Source organism: Falco punctatus (assembly GCF_963210335.1).
Source record: "Falco punctatus genome assembly, chromosome: 8".
Lineage (NCBI taxonomy): Eukaryota > Metazoa > Chordata > Aves > Falconiformes > Falconidae > Falco > Falco punctatus.
The window spans coordinates 19,454,881-19,471,897 of NC_137588.1; the positions used below are offsets into that span (position 1 = coordinate 19,454,881).

A 17,017-nucleotide genomic window follows, 5' to 3' on the forward strand; every position below is an offset into this window, starting at 1 on the left:
GTTCCTGTTTCCACAGCTGAAGCAGACCACAGCGGGTAGGGACAGCGGGGCAAAAGAGTCTGTGTAACACAGGACCCGCAAAGTGCATAAACACTGTGCTGCTGTTGGAGAAAGGAAGCACATTACCTCCCTGAAAAGTTTGTTTTCTGGTATGGCAGCATGCAAGATGTTGCCTTTAAAGTCACCGGTAGTTTAGCACATCAGAAATGCTTTTAACTTTGGATACTTTTAGAAGGTTGCTGTGCTTGGACCCAGTTGCAAGGCGTCTCGTTTTCATATGTTTACTAGTGGTAGATGAAGTCTAGCACAGCCTCCAGGTTCCCAGGCATGATCCTGGGTGCAAACTCCCTCTCTCCCTCTTTCTTTTCCTGAAAAACTGAAATTAGTACAGTCTTCCAAGATTCTCTCAGATGAATGTTGCACAGACGCTGACTTCTAACAAAGCTCTGGAATACCTTCTCCCTTTCTGGAAATCAGATCCAAACTGCAGAGGGGGTAACCACGTGCTGCTTTGCAAAAGATTCTCTAAAGCAACCATACTTCAGCCCCTTGATGAAGTATATAAGACTGGCAGAGCTATGGAAAACAGCCTACCTGCAAGCAAACTTTTCCACACGCATTGCAAGAGCCCTGCTGAGTTCTGTTGGCTATAGGTGGGTTATCTACAACAAGGGCAGGACAACTTCACTTGTTACCATGTGACAGCCCAGACTGACCAGCAGGCAAGAGTCCAAAGGAGTTTGTAGGCTACCGCAGCACAGTGATCATGGGTCACTTGGTGGATTCCCCATAAAGGGAGAACTCTTTCCTAGCAAGGGCTGTCACCATTTCCCATCATCCCAGCACACATCTCCCATCACAGCATGTCTTCCCAACTTCTAACAGCCAAGCAGATCTGTATCAGTGTTTGCTATTTATTCCATATGGAGCCTGGAATAAATACATCACATGGTATTCCCCCAGTACGGAGGCAAGCAGAAGCTGTTTCCCTCTACGTGACTTTTCAGCTAACCAATGACCCAAATGCAGTATGCCGTGCTTAGGAACCTCATGTGGATTTGTGACCCTCTTTAGGGAGCTCTGAGAATGTAAAGACAGTAAACACAGGGTACCTGCAGTTTTTCCATTTGCGAGCTCCATGATTTTTGCTTGCAAGCTAATCTACGTTGTGTGCGTGGGTCAGAAGCGGGTAGAGAGAGAAAAAAAATTGTCCCTGTTTTTGTGTCCATCTTCTACTGCTCCAAGCATGCAATGACACAGAAACAGAGAAATAACCTACATAAAAGCCTGGCAAGGTTTGAAACCTCACACTGAAGGCAAATCGGCAATGCCATTGCTCTTAGGACAGCGTGTCTCACCATAATGCTGTGTCTTAACATGAAAGTTAAGTTGTAGCAGGTTAGCTCAAGACTGAGTAACCTTGCTGGGACATGTTGCTACAAGTGAATCAAGGATACATTTAAGTTCTTCAGGACACCTGTCCCTAACCTTCATATATTTTAAATGACAGTGTGATGTAGCTGCTGGGCTGGACTGTATTCTTGCACCGACTAAACAAAAAACATTCAAATACCTCCAGCTTGTGAAATTCTACAAAGACAAAAGCGTGTGGGATCCATGTGTTGGCTCAAACGGGCACTTGGGGCACGGCTCTCGCCCTCCGCACTTTGCTCCTACCTGCCTAAGCTACTCTATTAGTGATGCTTTGGGCATTTTCTCATTCAAGACCTCAGTGCTGGACCCAAAAACATTAACATAAGTTTCTAGAAAACTTAGACAAGCTGAGAGGGAAAAGGAAGCAGAGTCTATTGCTTGTCTGGCAAGGCAATCTCTGCGTGAGCTAATTGAGGTAAGAAGCACAAATGCCTTTTGGGGCATCATGTGGAGAGGGGTAATTGACCTTCCCACACCTCGGCATACTGCAAACCTTAAAAGGGAAAAAGCAAGTACCTCTTTCCCACTGTTTAATTACGTTTGTACTCTACCGCGTGTGTCTGCCTGCTGCCTTGCCATTCCCCAAGCTCCACTACCCCTCCCCTGCCGGCTGCTATCGAGGCCATGGGAGGCAGGTAGGGAAAACGACGAGAGCTTTGCGGACCAGCAGGGCTCCGGGAGCTGGGGTGCGAGGGGACCCTGCTGCATGGCCTGTGGGGGCTGCGGCCGCCCCAGAAGGCCGAGGCAAGGGCCCAGCAGGCGCAGGGAGCACCCGGCACCTCCCTGCCCCGACGCTCCCTGCAGTGGGTGCAACAGCGGCCGAGAGGCTGCGGACAGCAGGGCTGGCTGCACGGGCAACGGGCACTGCCGGGCGACCCGTGGGGTCTCGGCAGGGTGGATCCCTGGAAGCGCTGCCAACGTTGGCAGCTCAGGCGGTTCAGGTGCTAGCACTCGGGGACCTGAAACCCCTTCCCTGTAACGCAGTTACCCCGCTAACTCCAGCTGGGTTTAGCTGCCAGCGCACACCCGGGACAGAAGGGCCGCAGGTCGGGGCGGGGGGCACGGCCCTCACCCGCACGCCCAGGCCGCCCGGGAAGGATCACCCGGCGGAAAAGCCCCGCTCGGGCCGAGCCAAGCCTGCCAGCCGGAGGCAACGGCGGCGGGGCGGGCGAACGCCCACCGGGACCCCCCCGGGCCGCCCGCCCCCCGCGCTGCGGGCCCGGGGCATGTGCGGCGGCGCGGGCGGCGGGGGAGCGGCGCCCCAGAGCCGCGCCGCGCCGCTTCCTGCCGCTATAAATAGCCGCCCGGCCCAACATGTCCCGGCCGCCGCAGCGGCTGGAGCGCCGGGGGCAGCTGCCGTCCCCTCCCGCCGCGTAGCCCGCCCGGAGCGCGGTAAGGGGGCGCGGGGCTCCGGCGCCCGGGAGGGATGGGGCGCGGACTGGGCTTAGCTGCCCGCTCGGGGCGGGGGGGGCTGTGCGGGCCGGGCAGGGCCCCGGCGGCCGCGCTGGGGCGGCTCGGCACCCCCGGCCCCGCGGGCGAGCGCCCTGCCGGCACGGGTCGGGCGGGCGGCGGGGCGGCGGCAGCCCCCGCCCCGGGAGCCGTCTCGCTTCGCGCCTCTCTTCTCTTTCTGTCTTTTCTTCCAGACGCTCTGTCCCGGGCTGGGACGCGCTCCTCCTGCCTGCCGAAGCCGCGCTGGCGGGGCCGGGATCCCTCCCCGCTTCCCCCTCGCTTTCGCTGGGGCTGGGTGTGTGCCCGGGACGGAGGACGGCGCTGGCCTCCGGACGCCGCCGCCGGTCCCTCTTGGCAGCTCCGACCGTGCCTCTCCCGCGCCTCCGAGGAGGTGGCTGATGGCACCCGTGCCCGTCGCTGCTGCGGCTGTGACACCCCGGCCGGCGTGGCAGGGCGGGGAGGGCCGCGCTGGGGCCGTGGCACACGCCGCCGCCCACGCGTGTGGCACCCGGGAGGGGTGCCCTTGCGGCCGCTTGCTCACGCAGGTGTCTGTCACACCCTTCCTCCCTCAGTTGCTTTTACTTGCAGCAAATGTTGAGGTGAACCTTGTAGTTAGGCTCTGTGGTGGGGGCAACCGAAGCAGGTCTGTCCCCTCAGCTGGCTCTTACAGGGTTTTTGCAGGAGTCGAGTTTGGTAACCTCGAGTAAACAGTCTTAAAGTTTTAGCTTATTTTCCCCCTTGTTTGCCTCTGCTACTCCAATGGCTGTGCTTTGTCTTTTAATAAACACTTTCTGCAGTGCAGGTCCACAACCCTTCTCTGAGAGTAGGTGTTCTTCGTCTGCTACCATGTGCCCTGCTCTGGCCTCGTATGCAAAACAAAAGTGATAACAGCACTTGTCTATGGCACTAGGGTGTGCTTGTTCCGGAACCCACCATGAGGAACTTTCAAGTTGCTCTTTTATTTTTTGAAATGCTTCCTCAAGGAGGGGGCTGTGACAAGCAGCTGTCCTTAGTTGTCTTGACCTCCAGAGGATGGGCAGCATGTCTCGCTCCCTCTGTTTCTGCTCTCTGTTAGCTCTTCCAGGCCCAACCTGGGAGCGCAGCACAGAGGCCCGAGAGGCCACGTGAAAAAGAAGAGGTCCTCTCAGCCTGCCTGGCCTCCGCAGGGTACCTGTGGTGTGCCCCGCTCGGGAGCCCTCCTGCCCTCGGTGAAGGCAGGCGGGGTGGCAGTGCTGCTGCAGAGGGCCCCGCTCTGGCAGTGCACCTTTCAGGGTGCTGTGGGCACCAGGTGGGCTGAGCTGGCACGTACGTTCCCCCTGCTGGAGTGGGTGGGGGGAAGGAGCGTGCCAGGGGGAAGCGCAGCTGTTTGAGAGCAGTTCTGCCCGCCGTGCAGCCGGAGCACGTGAGGGGAGGACAGGCATGGAAAGGGAGATTTGGGAAGAGAGTATGAGAAAGAATCAAGGGGGACAGAGGAAGGCTACAAATGGAGAGGAAAACCATTTTGTATGTACACAGCAGTGTTGTTAAAGATCTGTTTAGCTAGGACAAGGGCAAAAATCTAAAAAATATGAAATTGTATCTCTTGAGTCCCTGTTACTGTTCTTCCAGAAAGCATTGCTTTTCATTCATCAACTATTATGTGTGTCTTTCTGCCTCACTCTTCTAGGCTCTTCAGCACCCTCTGACCTCAAGCTGAGCGGGACATTGTCCTTAGCATCTGCCTGTCAAACATGTTGTTCTCACTGTAGTATGTGAAATTATTATTGCCATAGTTGGTTAAATTTCGGAGGAATGTGAAATGAGAGGCATGGCAGTTCCTGTGGTTGGCCTTGACTGGAGTGCGAGCTCTTTGGGGCAGGGGCTGTGCTGTGGGGGCTGTGGTTACTCTACGCATTGCCCTTGGCAGCTTTTGGGGTTTCTGTTTCCAGCCCTCTCCCTCCCACCCCTCTTATGGCTGCTCACCTGTTCCTGCCCCTGTGCTGCAGCTCGTTCAGCCTCTCCCAGTTATCCTTGGGATTGTGCTGTAAACTGAATTGCTGAAAGGTTCAGCAATCTGGGTTTAAAATCCCTGGAAAAGGAGAGTGAGGAGGAGGAGCAGCAGCTACTCCCTCGGTCTGTACAAAAGTCCTCTATAAGCCCTGTGCTGCCTCTCCCCTGCCTCCTGCTTTGAGATCACACACCCCAGCAAATGGGAATTAAACAGTTGAAGCTCTAGCTGTGTCCCAACTCCTGCTGCTGCCTTAGTATTGAAACTACACTTTTAAACTTTACAAGCATGACTTTACTCTCTGAATGGCATCAGGTAGGAAGGCTGTCTTTGGTGGCTGCATTGCTACAAGACTATTAGACCATTCTGAATTTGTTTTGTGGGGATTTGGAGGTGTTTTTTTGAGAAACCCAGAGTGAAGAGAACACGCTGCAGTTTTGCAGTATAGATGTATTACCTACAGTGCACAAAGTTCTAAAAGCTCTTAGTGTTCTGCCTTGCTTGTATAAACATGAAGCTTTTTTGGAGGGAGAAAAGAGTGTATGTTGGTGGTGTCTGGTAAGTGTGACAGGAGGGCAGGAATTCACAGGTTTCCTTTGGAGGCACATATATTATTCTTGGTGTATATATACAGTTCAGTAAAAAGTTGTTATGCAGCAGTCTTTAGAAATGTTCTGTACTTTTAACTATACTGAATGTCCATCTGCATAATGGACTTGCGTGTAGAAACCTTAAGATACAGTGATGCAATGGAGAGGGGAGGATTTCCTTAAAGTTTATGCTTTTGCCAAGGTGAACACGTCTTAATTGTGGCTTCTTCACAACAATGAAGTGTTATCAAAATGAAAATCTAATTAAATGCTTTTGTGTTTTCTACTGACTTCTCTTATTCTTGGCTCTAATGCGGACACTTTCTCCTTTTCTTCATGTGGTGCACTCTAACACTTGGTCTGTTGGATCCGTTACAAAAAGGGGCTCTGAGTATCTCTATTCAAAATCCATGGTGCTAGCTGTGCTTGAGTAAGGGTGGTCAGAGCATTCTTTATGTGGGGAGGTAGTTAAGTTTTGGGTTGGTAGAAGAGATCTTGGTAGTACCAAAGATGAGAATACTGGATGTGGCCACAAATCCTCCAGGCAGCTGTTTGTTCTGCGTGCTGTTGGGCGTGCAGTTGACACCTACTTGTTTAGCTCCTTAATTCAAAGATGTATGTGAAAAATCTGCCTGTTATTCAATAACAACTGTTGAACTGTTAGTTGGCAAATAGCCCAGAAAGGGATTACTAAAACCTAAATGTATTAAAGATGTCTAGAATCATGCTTTAATAGGTTTTGTTTAAAATATTTTGGATACTTGTGGTGACCAATGTGATGGCAGCGTAGTGCTCTCATGTAACGCCAGCTACATGTATGTGTATCTGAAGGGGAAGAAAATCTATGAACTGTTTACTACATTAGTGCTCTGTGGCGATTCACTGCAGGCACTACGCCACCGCTGCCGAGTTGTGAAATCTGAATTGTGAAAAGATAATTTTTTCAGTGGAAATAACCCTGAATACTAAGGCTCCGAAAGATACTGCCGCCACTCTTCAGCTTTGCAGGCACACAAGTCTGAAAGTGCAGCTGTCCTTGGGCCTCGTCCAACTCTGTTCACAAAGATCAGTGGTGAGTGTCTCTAAGGCTGGAGATGCAAGTGGCGAGGGAGCAGTTTCATCTAAATCTGAAAGATCAAAAGAGTTCAGAATAGAAAGTTTTTCCTTGTTCCTGGAAGGAGATAAACAGGAGGCGCAAGGAGTAGTTTGAGAGTCTGTTTTGTAACACTTAACTCTGCTGTAACCTCGGTGGTGGTGTTCTACATTTGGTTCCAATTACACGTAAGTACACTTTGAAGCTAAAATGTATAGTTCTGTAACTTTAACTACTAACGTTGCAGAAGCAAAAGTTCTTAAGATTTCAGCTGTTCGTGTGGCACCCTTCGTCTTTATTTTCTTCAGTGTGTGTATGTGTGTAGCTCCTGCCATTTCCGAACCGGGACAAAGTCCACGTGAAGGGCCCTCCTATCATCCAGTGCATGTTTTCATGTGGGGGCTCTCCTTCTTGTCTGAGAGAAACTTGGGTACATATCTCCTGCTGAAAAAAAACTACAGCATATTCTTTAAAGGGAAGTAATACAGAGGTTAAAGTAAATGCTCTTAGCAGCTTCAATTCAGCGAGCCCAAAATAGCTTGTGCATGTTTCTCTTGTGATAACTTCAGGAAGTGGGGTGATTCCCTCTTCCTCCCTCTCTAATATTTTTGGTGAATGCTGTGCTTGAGTGCTGAAATCCTCAGGCCATGAAGACCAGGTGGCGTAGAGCAGGGTTTGTTCTGAATTTTCCTGGACCCTGACTTAACAGGAGCAGAAGTGAGCCCTAAGAAGAAATCTCATTCCTCAGCTTCTTGCACTGCTTCCTATGAAAATTGCCGGTAAGGCCCTTGGTGGTGAGGGTGCCTAACCACTGAAACTGGTTGTCCAGCGAGATTGTGGAGTCTCTGTCCTTGCAGATGGTCTAAAAACTGGACTGAATAAGGCCCAAACAACCTGCTTTAAGTCAGATTAGCCCTGCTCTGAACTAGATGAGATCCAGCGGTTCCTTCCAGCTGGCTGTGTGCTGTGTTTTTTGCATTACTAGATAAGCATGGTTGCTTTTGTCTGTCCCCAGAACATCTGGGAATAACAGTGGTCTCAAATCATCCCAAAATGGCCTTGAGAAGTCTGAATAAAGACTTCAAACATTGGAGCACAGAGAGGAGCATAGTGTAGGGAAGTGGCTTTGCCTTGAAGTTTCACAGCAGCAGGTCAGTAATAGTACCGCAGAGGATCATAAATCTCCTGACTGACAGACTAGTGCCTTAGTAGTTAAAAGATGTTGTCTTTAAATGTAAAATCATCCCCTCTTCCTACTTGGACTACTTTCAGATCACTCAGCAACAGAGACTGCTTTTACCTTCTGAAAGATAATTTTCATTTTTTTTGCTTCATCTGTCATATTCATAGGGTTTTTAGTACTAAAGACCAGTTTATTACATTGACTTTTTCAGGAAGAACTGAGAACATCAGATCTGGAAAAGAATTTGGTGAAATAGACAAGAGCTGCAAAGGAAATTTTTAGAAAGTGATGTTATTCCCAGTTTGCTGCATAACAATTAATCGCTTATTTTTAAGCAAGGAAAAGAGCAGAGGAAGCTCTACACTGAATCCAAGTTTGAATCTCTCTTTGTTTAAAAAAGAAAAAAAAATCACTTGAAGAAAACTTTTTAAAATCTGGAAGCTGAGAAGAACACAGATCAGCATTTTAAAAGAGTACCATGGAAGGAGTTAAGCTGTGAGTTAACTACATCTGTGTTTCAAATCCAAATGCTACGAACAAGGCACCATTCAGCTCTTCAGTTATAAGTTATGCTGAATTCGTTATGCTGTGTTTGTTTGAATTCTGTTGAGAGGAGAAAAAGAAAATCATGGCAGATTAAAAAAAAATCATTATTCTTGTTTTGGTAGCTTGTTTTTGAAGTGATGAAGCAGGATTCTTCTTTCCCTTTTTTTTTGTCTACCACTTATGCAGGTCATCTGCTAATTATTAGCAGCTGTGAAACTATGGAGTTACATAAGCATAACTAAAAGTCATTGGAGCCTTGCATCATTCAGCAGATCTGTCCATCACTTATTCACCACAATAACAGATCAGTTTTGTAACTCACTTGACACGGGTATCTAAATACTAAGAGGGCATCAGCAGGCATGGAAAGTTGGGAAATCCTTTAAGTCATAGAAATTGGATAGAATGATGTTATTTTATTGTCACCATGACCAGTTGTCCGATTGCACATGTGCATTGCAAGAGAGCTCACGTTGGAGTAATGCCCTGTAACAGCTGAGCCTGCCAGCTACATAAAGCTGAATTGTCTGGGCAGCTTTGCCTGGAAGATAGGTATGGGTGCTATGCCTGGCTGCAGTGGAAGCAAGACAAGTGTGAGTACTTGTGAATGTGTCCCAGATCAGCCATGCTCCATGATCTGGCTGGCTGAAACAAACTGTCTTGAACATTAAAAAAGGCATCTTTACAGTGGGGCACGCGTACAGCTGAGAGCTTGGGATTTCTTGGCAAGGGCAGTAGCCTGCAGCACACACGAGAGCGTGTTGGTGTGGGCAGCCCAAGGCTGGCAGGTCCAGACCCTGCCCCCAGGTTCATAACACTGGCTCAGCACACCGCTGGGTTTGGCTGGTGACGTGAGTTTCTTCCCACTGAACCTTGAGGTTATATAAAACTTAAATCTCCTGTAGTTCTGAGTATTCAGTCATAATCTATGTAATGAATTTTCTGGTCCAGACTCTGCTTTTTCAAATATTTTTTTGGTCTTGTTTTTCTTCTGCTGGTTTAAAGATACCTATAGGCAAGAGAGACTGAAGGAGTAAATGCAGTGTTACCAAATCTGCAAAATACAATCCTTGAAATATGTGTTCTTGGGAATGAAGGTAAAATGACTTCCAGCTGGTAACAGTGACCCTTCAGACCAGTCTGTGCACCCAGTGGCTTAGAGCTGTGCCCTGGCCCCTTTTTCAAGAAGTGAAAGAGGAGTTTGCCTGAACTTCAATTCCCCACCCCACCCCAACTCTGTTTTCTTTCCTTTTTTCTTCCTTTTTATTTTTAAAAAGTAATTATGTGAACAGTTAAGTTTGAGAGCTGCTGCCCTAGATCAGTGGTGTCTCTGCTATTTCTGCTGGGAACAGCAGACTGTGCCTCATTAGCTCACCTCACCGGCAGGCTCTGAAAATGGTGGGACCTTATCACAGCCCTCAAATTACCCTGGTCCCTGAGGAAAGACGGAGATGCTTAGAGGCAGCTTGCAGGCTCCAGCCGCTGATGTAGCACTCCAGAGCTGTAAGAGAGGCATAATCAGGAACCTTCCTTTTCTGAGTAGCCTAAACAGGATGGTAACAGGTTTTGTAACTAGCATCAGCTAGGTAGCACTTTAATAGAAAGATGTGGGTGATAATGAATATCTGGGGGGAAGGCAGGGAAGGACTTTATTCTTCCCCTCAACTCCTACCTGATGAAATGTCCCTTGGCTAGTAATTCAGTGATACAATTTTGGCGCTCTTTTGGATCAGTTTGGATTTCTGTTTGGTAAACATGCATCAGCTATGCAGTACTAAGCTTGACAGTCCTCTCTTCAATGTTCTCCAACTCATCCATTTTTCCATGGCCATCATGTTAGTTACTGTTCTCTTCATACCCTGATTTACCCAACATTGACCCACTTTGCCTAATATGTTTTCAAAAGGAGGGGAGCAGGGCAGGGCACGGTTCTGGCACAGAAATGCAAAACAGACAATTTTCCACTCTTACTTTCATGTTCAAAGCTACTGAAAAGAGTTTTTAAAGGAAGTATTAAATGTAAGCCATAAAGGATGGTGTGTGTTGCATGTGTTGTAAGTAAACAAACTGCATGTTCATGCATATAACAAGTGAGTTTGCGTGACTCAATCTATCGATATCTGTCTATGTATCTCTGTTTGGTCAGATGCTCCTTCATGAACCATTTGGTTCGTGTGACCATTTTTCGTATGGTCGTATATCTTGTCTTTCATTTTGAGACCTTTGAGATAGGGAATGCATTTGACCAATGCCCAGTAGAATGCATTTTCTATTCCAGTGGGATGAAATGAAAAATGAAATGATAGCTGTGTGGTGGTAAGGGAGCATACGCAAGTATGTCTCTTCCGGTTTTACAGAGAATGCTATTCATCTGAGGCCACAGAGGCAACATTTACCAGTATATAATTGTTCCTGTCTGCAGGTCGCATTTTCAAGCCATCCCAGACTAATACCACTCTGAAACTAAGAGAAAGATAATTACTTCAACAGACAAATTTTCCAGTCAGTAGTTCTGGTGATATCTTGAACCAAAAGTCTCAAATAGCAGCAGACGGCACTAAAACTTTGTTTTAATACTAGGCAGCAACAAACCACAAGGAAATAATTTTCCCTTGGACCTTCCTACTGTACCTTCAAATAGAAGTTCTGCATTTGATCTGAATAGGTGGCTTAGGGAGGGACATAAAACTTGCTTCATGGCACAGCTTTAAATACATCATTCTTAATTGAATTGACTAGTGTCCCTTGGGTGCAAATGAACAACTCGTGTTCTTGTCTTGTTTAGTTTCATTTTCAGATGAGATGATGTTTTTTGCATTGAAGCATCTTACTCTGAAGAGTTGCTGTGTACTTATACTTACTTGTCCCCATAAGTGGAACCACAGCAATATTTATTTCCTCATTTACTGGTTATCCTCTTCCTAGCAGCTCTCTGCAGGATGAGTGTCTCCAAGTTTTATTACAGCTTTTTCTTTTTTTCATTTGTGCGTCCTTAAAAGAAGTGTGCATGCTGACTGGAGTCAAGAGGAAGACAAATTAACTTGAGCTGCTATAGGGAACTAGAAAATTAAGTGTTCCATAACTGACAAACAGCTTGAGATGACTGGACAAGTTCCTTCTTTATTCATCTTAAAATGTGCCAGTTGTTTAGCAGAATGTCCCTGATAATGCGAGTGAATTGCAGGGTAAAACCCAGTTGGATGTCATCATGTGCAGTACTTAAATGAGAACACTGAGGGGTTTTGTGCTTCCAAGGGAAAGAACTGTCATTGTTGTCTTCTGGTTTGTGTTACTTTTAAAGTTCCCCAAGAAAGTTTCCTCTTAAGAGGAATAATGGAGTTTGTAGTTGTTTACAGTAAGATTGGTATACGCTCTTTTTTGCTTAGACTGAAAGCTTTTATTCTTCTCACAGATATGTTTGTTTACTGTCTGCTCACTAATGAATGAGACTGAGGCATTAAACCATAGTAATGATAGCACATGGTAGGTAATGCCACAGCATTTACAGCTTCCAAGACCTTTGCTCCAAGCCATCCATTGTGAGGTATGGACAGAAGCAAATGAAAATAGCATGGAAAAACCCTACAAGAAGGAAAGTTATATATTTATATATATATATATATATAATTTTCTTCCCTTTATATAGAGGTAAGGAGGTGTCCCTCTGCCACTGCTTACCTAGGCATCAGAGAGACGCACATGGCTGGTAGGTGCAGCCCTGGTCCTGCACTTGATGTAAGGTTGCTGTGGGGATCAGTGCTGAGAAGAGAGTGGTGGAGCAGGGTTGTTCCAGGCAAGGTCAGGACAGCATTTCCCCAGGCTTTCCTCTGGGATGTTTTCCATTATGCTTCTGGAGATGCTCCTTCTATTCTCTGGTAGGCACTGCTGGTTATTTTTGGAAATCAGCATCCTGAAGGCAGGGTCACTCTTCTACTTTAATGCTCCAGTGCCCTTGATGTCTTTCTTCTAAAGTTTTGGAGCATCACTGTGATGTGACTGTATGGGGAGGAAAACACCCTGAGTATCCGCAGGCATGTTTGATGCAATAAACCTCAGTTTTGTCTAGTGAAATTGTCACAAATTGCAGTCTCACTTCTCTGTATTTAACTCTGGCACATTTAGATCTTGATTTCTTCATTTCTCAACAGAGCATGTGACCCCTAGTATCGCTATCATTTTCTGTAGCGCACATCAGTGCAGGATCTCAGACTCTGTCACTAAGGAATCCTGTCTGGTATAAGGGCAAGTACAAAATAAGGGATTATTTTTTTAAAATAGTTCTGAAGGATATACTTACGAAAATAGCCTTGTGGACAATCGAAGGTCTTCAGAACCAGAATTCCCAAGAGCGATGCTGGGCGCTGGCTTTGGCATTAGAAGTTGAGAGAACAGGCCTTGTCCCATTTAGCAGCAAAAAGCCCAAAGTTAAATATGTCACAAAGTTTACTTAAATCCAAACTATTAACATCATGAAACCTCAAGTAGGTATAAACAGCCTGTATCACAGCTGGTGTAGCTGAGCCCCTGCTGGCAGTGCATAGTGGCAGGGAAGCGGGTGAAGAAACACCTTCAGACCCCCGCAGTGTGTGGGGATGCTTCGAGGCACTGCCGATGAGAGCCGGGGAGTATCGGCTCGCAATTCATCCTCCATGAGGGGTCGTGCCGGGATGTGCTGGCTCTGCTGGGACGTGGCCCACAGACCGACTGGAAGCATTGGGCTCTACCAAAGTGCCCGTGACTAATCTTCTCACCTCCCCGCAGGGACCTGTGCTATAGCCTCCCCCTTACTCTGGGGCAGCTGTAATTTTCCAGGCTGAGCGGGAGGGTTTTAGGAGGCCCCTGCTGCTTTCCTCGGCGCTCTTCTCTTAGGTCGCTGCCGCAGCACAGCCTTGCAGGGGAGCCAGCCAGCTCTGCTGAATACTTTAGAAATTGGACTGTAAGGCATTTCTGCTCTGTCATCAACAACTTTTCAGACACATTCTTCAAAATGCTAGGACATACTTCATAAGCTGGGGTTTTCTGTTGTGCATAGGTAACACCCTCAGAGCCATAAGCCATACACTTAGCTGTAATTGTGCTGTTCTCTACTGAATACCTGGTCTTGTGCTATTGGGAGAGGCAAGACGAAACAAAACTCATACAGAGTGGGGTATAGACTATTACAGGTTATATTCTTGTGTGGAACTTCTGCTAATGAGGGAGACCTGGTGCCAAGCTGTTTCAAGCCAGAATACCATACTATTGCCACCACTCTCAATCTCAACCTGCGCATTGCGGGGCTTGTCCTGATCACCAGTTCCCAAGTGTGTTATGGGGACTTGCACAGCCAAGGCATCAGAACCCCACCTGCTTTTATTTGTCAGGCTGTAGGGACACGCTGCTGTTCGCATACCCTTTTGAGGTAGAGGTGTTGCTTTGTCGTCTGGAGTGTGGTTTCCTAATAACTGACTCTGTTTCAGCAGTTGATGAAACCAGGTTTTGATGACTGGCAATATAGGGCAGTTTAATCCAGTTGAGCTGTGACTAAACATGTCTTTCTACCAGGTTTAGCAAAGCCTAAGTGCAAAGATTTGGTCATCCCAGGCCTGCAAGACAGAAGTTTGTGTTCAAAATGGCATTGAATGACTTCCACACTGAAAGCCATCATGAAGTGGTTGGAATTGTGAACAAGGTTTGAAACTGTTCGCTGATTCCATGAGTGATCCTTTCAGACCCGGGCCAACACTGGGCACAGTGGTGTGAGCAGTCTTGCTTGGATGTGTCCCTGTAGCTACCCCTTATGTGTGAATGAGATGTAGGATCTCTCAACAGGGCTGAATTTTTCACCGTCCAAGGAAACAGAGACCTTTATTCTCTAGGGCTGTTATCTGGATGCTTTTCATGGACCCTGCAATTCCCTGTTACTACTCTAACCACTGCTCTCCTAATTCATAGTAATAAACTCTCCTAATTCATAGTAATTGCATAAATAATTAAATGAAAATGTGGCATGCAGTGGATATACATATTCATATATTGAGCCTTCCTTTCTCCCATTTGTTCTCGAGATAATATTGTTTTCAATAAATACTAATGAAAGAAAAAGACATGATCTGATTTTGCTTGCCTTACTTGGGCATAGTTCCAATCAGTGCGGGATTGCTGGCACTTATACCTAAGCAAGGAATAAAAGATCTCAACCCCCATATAGCAGAGAAGCTGCTTCTATTTTATAATCACCCAGTAAGTATGTACAGACTCTGCTCTGTGGCTATATTTGGCATCCAGATATTCCTGATGCGGAATATACCACCCATGGGAAGAATGGAAGAAATGGACGGACTAAAGTTGCCAATGATTGGGACTGTCTTTCCCTTTTAAAAAAGAAAAAAGAAAAAAGTGAAAGGGATGAGCTTTGGATAGGATACCCCTACTATAAAACAGTGCACAGCTCCCTCTTTTGTCATCAGTGAAATCATGCCAATATATACTCCTGCGTTGTCCTGCTTGTAGCTAGCTTCCTTTCTATTTTCTGTATAATCACAAGTTTTCAGTCCTTCCAGTATGATGATTCAGAATGTAAAGGTAAAATAAACCAAGCAGAAGTAACAGCTTTGAACTGTATGGCCTGTGTCAGATAAAAAAATTGCCTTTGTCAATTAATACTGGTTTTGTGGATTTAAAATGTGTGGATGTTGTGGTAGGTCATGATCTCTGAAGTGTAGATTTATTAACTTTGTTTGCGTGTACGTAGTATATGTGCATGTATATATGTACACATGCTGTTGGGAAGTTTGAATATGAAGTGTTACTCAGGTTTAAGTGTGATCTTCTAAAACAGTTGATGTTTTCTACTAATAAATGGTAGAAATAACCAAGTATATGAAAATCGTTCATCAAACTTTTCATATCTGAAACTTTGTAAACTTTTAAGACTCATGCTGTAAACTTCTAAGACTCATGCTAGTAGCTAAAGACAAATTGCTCAATAATAAATAGCTTTTAATATTGCCATCATAGCAATGCTTATATATTGAAAAAATTACTTGAAGATTAGGCATGCCATTGGCAAAGTGTAACAAACACTGCTCCAGGAAAAACAGCTAGGCAGTTTTTACTAGGCAAAAAGTATTGAAAATACTCCTTGGAAACAGCATACACTGTTTCTTCTGCTGGTGGACCTGTTGAGTAATCCCATATTCTTTGATCAGGTCAAAGAGAAACTTTGTCTCAAGCTTGTTGTATAAAAAAAGCTATAAACTAAGAAATTAGGTCTTATGTGAAATTAAGTTTTGTAAGCAACAACCAGTGCCATTCCTTTTATTAAAACTTCCTTTTTGGTTCCTGAGAACGTGTTAAGGTTATTGGAAATACCTATAATGATATGAAGAGACTTCCACAAAGATAAAATTTTCCTTTTAGAAATATATCTTATGATTTATATCGTAAGATATATGTGCAGTGCAGAACTTTTCTTCAGGAGTCTGTTAATGTCTGTATTATTGGGGCAGGGAAGACAAGTAACTTTGCGAGAGCAAGATTTGTCAGTTTAGCAGTTTTCACTCAAGTCAAGAAATACGTAGGTGTTTCTAGGCATATTACACTTCATTAGTAATGGCTTTTGTTTGCGTGGCTGTCCCCTGAAAGGGTAACCTGTGGCTAAAACCAAGGGTGATAGCTGAGAATGTAATGTCTCATACTTACGTAGCTGTGTAAAGGGGTTTATCCCAGAGTTTGTTTGGTTTGGTTTGGTTTTTTCTCCTGGTTTGAGACAGGACAGGAGCAGTGTGTGAACTCTTCATCTTCCACACACGTGACCATAGAGGGGGGGATTTGCCAGAAAATTTTTGACCATCAGGTTTTATTCACGTTCTGGATGAAGGACAAGATAAAACAGAGAATCTGTGTGGTATGATCCTCCCACCCCCAAGGAATGTGTTAAATATTTCATTGTTCTGAAGAAACGTAGTGGGCAACATTAAATATTTACATCTCTCTCCGAAGTCACACAGATGCCACCAGGATACCTAGCTCTACATCATACATGCTCTAATTCACCCCAAACACCCACTGTTTACTAATCTTCAGCCCCCGTCTGTGCCGATAATGAGCAAGAGGAAATGGAAACAGCAGGGATTATATGCTACTGAGAAGTCCCAGTTTCCATGCCTGGTTGTAATTCTTTCAACAAACTCTTGCCGACTGTGCTCCTGCTTTGAAGTTTGAACACCTCTGTATTAGTGCTTGGCTCTGGTGATTTGGCAAACAGATTTGGGTTGGTTTGGGTTTTTTTTTGTAGTTGCATATTAGCAGCTTCACACGATGGCTTGCTCTTGCACTCCTCGCATGTGTTGTGCCTGCTGAAGGTCAGGAGCAGTACAGATTGTTTTGCCCAATCACTGAGATGTTAATTGCTCATATTTTCTGGTGACAGGTACCAGATAGAAAACAGTCCCCGCCACATGCACTATTCTGCATGTGTATGTTAGTCTTAGCCATGTTGGTCAAGGGGGTGAGTTTCCATATAACGAATAAATAGGACCCATGTTTATAAGGCAAGTGGTGTGTGTGGGTTGTGAATGCTGGGATTCAGCATGCTCTGTTAGCCTGGATCACCATGTCCAGTATACTCAAATGTGTGGGTGTAGGGTAGTGCACATTTCTAACCTAAACCAAAAACCTCAGAGCCCGTGATTGTCCTGTGCTAAAGCAATAAAAAGGCAGCAGATTATTTGTGTCAATGGCTTTACAGCTGT

General features: G+C 46.1%; 1 protein-coding gene across 3 annotated transcripts in view; it reads left to right on the plus strand.

The window, feature by feature from the left end:
* The first annotated feature begins 2,274 nt into the window (after positions 1–2,274).
* Positions 2,275–17,017, plus strand: part of WIPF1 (WAS/WASL interacting protein family member 1) — a 57,395-nt gene continuing 42,652 nt past the window's right edge. The window contains exon 1 of one of the 3 annotated variants that reach the window (XM_080400537.1): positions 2,275–2,826. In XM_080400537.1, coding sequence (XP_080256663.1) covers positions 2,661–2,826 — 166 coding nt within the window. In that variant the 5' untranslated portion in view covers positions 2,275–2,660. Of the gene's footprint in view, positions 2,827–3,081; positions 5,186–17,017 lie in introns of those variants that run through there. The other 2 variants (XM_080400540.1, XM_080400538.1) reach the window with 2 other exon arrangements.